We start from the raw sequence: 4798 nt of genomic DNA, 5'->3' as shown, positions 1-4798 counted from the left end.
ATAGAAAATTGAACTATTTATACAAGAATACTAAATTGCAGCTGTTTAAACAACATAAAATTAGATAAAAAAATGTTTGGTTTAATTAAATTTATAAAATGTTATGAAATAGAATGTGAAAAAAATAATTAAATGGAAACAAATATAAGTAAATTAATTGTTTTACATAAAAATGTGAAACAACTATACACAAATAAAATTTATTAAATAAAATGGTAAAATATTCAATAATGTCTATATATGAATGTTTCCATTGTACATTGTATAAAATTAAATTTATTATATAATGTTATTTATTTACAAAAAATATTTACGCACGTCCATAAAATGAACTGTGTAAATATACATTTAAAAAAAAGATTCATTCAACTGAATTATAAATAAATATTTAATAAAAGTTCAACTAAATCTCACTGTAATGTTAATTTATTATAACTGTATTAATTTTTTTATGTAAGACAAAAAAAATTGTGTGATATTTTTTGTAGAAAAAAAATTGTATTTAAGAAAATTTCATTTAAAAGTATTTTTGTCAATTAATTTTTCAAAAGTGAAATGAATTTCTACAATATATTTCACAAATTAACTATAAAATAAATTACTCAAAAGTAGTAATAAGTTACTTGTCATTTATTGCATTGGTAATAACTTGTTGAGTTTCTTAATCTACTTAGTAAACTTCTTCAAACTCTTCCTATTTCTTCATTTTCCTCCTTTCGTCTGTTTTGGACAGTATCTTATGACATTTCTACACGTACAAATAAAGCGGAACATAAGTACTTGTTGATAAGTTGAAAGATGGATAAATAATTGAATAAAAATTTATGAAAAATTGTGAAATTACAATGCTTTTCAAAGTAAATTAGCAAGTACTTGTAAAGAGTGATATTCAATGTCTCAAGTAATAAACGAATTATGTTTGAAATAAATAATTAAATTAGAGTTTATAAAAAAAATGTTAAATGCAAGTACTTGTGAAGAGTTATATAAATTATTAAATACTTCAAATTCAAATTATCAAATAAATAACGTGTGTTGTTTGACATAAATAACTTAATAGTAGTTTATGAAAAATTGTGAAATGAGAATCCAAGTGTTCAAGTGACTTGAGCAAGTACTTGTGAAGTGTGATATTCAAATAACAAAGTGATAAACGAGTGATGTAGTTTTAAATTGTAATGAATTTCATATTTACATAGTAATACGAGTGATGTTTGAAATATATAATTAAATTGGAGTTTATAAAAAAAATAGTGATATGTAAATTCTTTTCAAATTTTCAAAGTAACTTGTACAAGTACTTGTGAAGATTGATATTCAAATACCCAACTAATAAATAATTAAATTCTAGTTTATGAAAAATTGTAAAATGAAAATTATTTCCAAATGTTCAAAGTGATTTGAGCAAGTACTTGTAAAGAGTGATTTTCAATATCCCAAGTAAGAAACGAATAATGTTCGAAATAAATAATTAAATTAAAGTTTATAAAACAAAAAGTGAAATGTAAATGCTTTTCAAAGTTTTCAATGTAACTTGTACAAGTACTTGTGAAGAGTGATATTCAAATATCCAACTAATAAGCGAGTGTTGTTTGACATAAATAATTAAATACTAGTTTATGAAAAATTATGAAATGAAAATTATTTCCAAATGTTCAAAGTAACTTGCGCAAATACTTGTAAAGAGTGATATTCAATGTCACAAGTAATAGACGAATTATGTTTGAAATAAATAATTAAATTGGAGTTTATAAAAACAAATGTGAAATGTAAATGCTTTTCAAATTTTCAAAGTAACTAGTACAAGTGCTTGTGAAGAGTGATATTCAATGTCCCAAATAATAGGCGAGTGTTGTTTGACATAAATACTAGTAAATACTAGTTTATTAAAAATTCTGAAATGAAAATTATTTCCAAATTTTCAAAGTAACTTGTGCAAATACTTTTAAAGAGTGAAATGTTCAGAGTGACTTGAGCAAGTACTTGTGAAGGTAGTTTATGAAAATGTTTGAAATTGTAATGATTTTCATATTTACATGTTAACTTGTACAAGTACTTGCGAAGTTAATAATCCTAAGTAAAAATAATCAAGTGATGTTTTAAATAAATAATTAAATAGTAGTTCAAGAAAATATCTGAAATTGTGTAAAGCAGGGGTTCCCAAACTTTTTTCCGTTTGCAACGCCACCAATTCAAAATATTGTTCTCATGGCAAACTTTAAGTTAATATTCGCATAGTTTGTGAACCTCTGGTGTAATGTCTGTAATTGCTTGCGAAATAAATGAAATGATCATTTCATCTACTGAGATCTCGTGCATGTAATGAATGGATTCGGTGCGTTAAATCAAAATGAAAAGAGAAGAGAAGTTCAATAATCCAATATCGAGGTCGAATCCATGATGCCGTGGCCCGAAGGGCATCCGGGATAAAGGGAGATGCAGTCGACGCCGTAGTTGCCGGCCCTTTGGGCGTCCAAATAAATCTCATCAATAGCTTCGGCCCCGTGTTCCGCCTGCCCATCTCGACTGTAGTTCGGCCTGCGAAAATGAAACTCAATTTCTGTAATAAAGTACCCAACCTTCAACCATCCACCCAACATCAACATCATTCCCATCCAAAAAACAAACTCACGTGAGGGCAATGTGCAGCAGTTCCCCGTACAATCCATTAGCCTCGTGATGCAAAGGGCTCATCGCGTTGTCGCAAATCGTACGCAGGACGCAATCCCTGCCGTTTACACCGTCTCTGAAAAAACACACATTCATTCTCTTTACACTGCAGAGCTCACGAAACAACAATAAACACAACAAAGAAAATATCAAACAAAACCCTAAAGCACGCAATTTGTGCAATTGCGAAAAACCGCAGGATTTTGCAGCGCGCGGACACCGTAAATATTTGCGTTTTATTTTATAAAACACTCCATAATCTATAGTAAATATGTTCGAAATGTATTTACCATCTGCGCATAATGAATCGACACGATTTTAACCAAAATTTAATCGAAAATAATAATATATTATTATTACCATCATGCTTGTTCCCAATAATTTTTAATTGTTTTCTTTCATTATAAACAAATAAATAAATAATTTACACAAACATCAGCACGAAATTCATATTATATTTGTATATAATTATGTGGATATGCAACTTGTACAATGTTTTATTTAATATACATGAATATTAATCAAATAGTAAATTATATTCAACAAATAATACAATGTTAGTAATTTATATCAAAAATAATTTATTTTAGATTTTTTTTTCATTAAAAATGTAATTAAACAATTTAAGTGAAGGGAAATTAATAAATTTATAATTATATTCCTAGTAGTTTCAGAAATGAGTGGAAAAATCAATTTAATATTAATAATTTTCAATTTTCCAAGTTTCATATAAATTCATCAAAAATCTTAACGAATTTGTGATTCTTTTTTTGTTATAGTAAAACTAATAAATATAAGTGAAAAATATACACGAAACAATACATTTTTAATTGTATTTACTTAATTTTTTCACAATATTCCTTTCATAAATTCCACTTGAAATTGATGATGGAAACGTTAAGGATTATTAGATTATAAATGTTTGGAGGACTTTACAATTGCATTAATATGGATGACACAAGGATTTATTCATTGTTAAACAATTAGTTTTGAAAGTTGCGATAGGGAATTTACATGAAAAGCTGTGCAATAACAAAAAAAATACATTTATATATATATATATAATATTACAAAGAATTTGCATATGAAAGTTTCTGCGAACAGCACTCGGCGTTTAATAATTGCGACCGAGCAGAATAGTGTAGGTTTTATAATTAAATCACGATTACAAATGCGAATGTGGGCACAGAACTGCGAAGCAATTAATTAATTATGATTAAGTTGAAATATTGTTGTCGCGCTGCTGCGACACACAGTCTGCAAACTTCTCCCACTTGTTATATCTCTGGTGGCTCTGATTAATGGTGCAGTTTGAGCACTTTTTCGTTACTCGCAAATAGAAAAAAAAATATAATATAATTGTAACGTGTGTATCTGTAACTCTCTTTATTTTTGCCTGTCAATCTTGGTGTTATTGATGTTGTAGTTGTGCTGTAGGTGAAATAAAATTATGTAGATGTAAGCATACATTTTGATCCTTTTTCAATATTGTTTTATGTAAGTAAATCATAGTAATTTTACACCATTTAATAAAACCCAAGATTCGAAAAATTGTGATTGAAATTATACCTTTATCAAATGTATAATTGTGAAATAATATTGAGATTTCAGGAGAAGCTTTCATTCTTTTTCAATTGAATAAAATTGTTTATTAACGTTGAGAATGATCTAATTATTGTGGTTGTATTTACACTTTTGTGAAAGGTATCATTATAAAATAATATTAATGTTTAAGGACAAGTTTAGATCCTTAATTTAATCCTTTTTCAATTGAAAAACATTGTTTTGTCCCATTGAGAATATTGTTATTACTATGATTTCTTTAATCAAAAATATAATTGTAAAATTATGTTCATTTTTAAGGACAAGTTTTGATCCTTAATTTGTTCCTTTTTCAATATAAAAACATTGTTTTGTCCCATTCAGAATATTGTTATTACTATGATTGCTTTTATCAAAGGCTTAATTGTAACATTATGTTCATTTTTAAGGACAAGTTTTGATCCTTTTTCAATTTAAAAACATTGTTTTATCCCATTGAAAATAATTACTATGATTGCTTTTATCAAAAGCGTAATTGTAAAATTATGTTTAATTTTAAGGACAAGTTTTGATCCTTTTTCAATTG

The 4798-nt window shown here is 26.6% G+C and overlaps 1 protein-coding gene across 1 annotated transcript in view; it reads right to left on the bottom strand.

Moving 5' to 3' along the window:
- Window positions 1-2092: 2092 nt before the first annotated feature.
- Window positions 2093-4798, bottom strand: part of LOC108561480 — a 4892-nt gene continuing 2186 nt past the window's right edge. Inside the window, exons 3-4 of the mRNA XM_017919430.1 lie at window positions 2633-2746; window positions 2093-2538 (exon numbers count right to left, since the gene is read on the bottom strand). Coding sequence (XP_017774919.1) covers window positions 2370-2538; window positions 2633-2746 — 283 coding nt within the window. The 3' untranslated portion in view covers window positions 2093-2369. The remainder of the gene's footprint in view (window positions 2539-2632; window positions 2747-4798) is intronic.

The sequence above is a fragment of the Nicrophorus vespilloides genome, unplaced genomic scaffold (genome assembly GCF_001412225.1).
Source record: "Nicrophorus vespilloides isolate i.1.1-1 unplaced genomic scaffold, Nicve_v1.0, whole genome shotgun sequence".
Taxonomy (NCBI): Eukaryota; Metazoa; Arthropoda; class Insecta; order Coleoptera; family Silphidae; genus Nicrophorus; species Nicrophorus vespilloides.
This window is presented reverse-complemented; position numbering and strand designations above follow the sequence as displayed.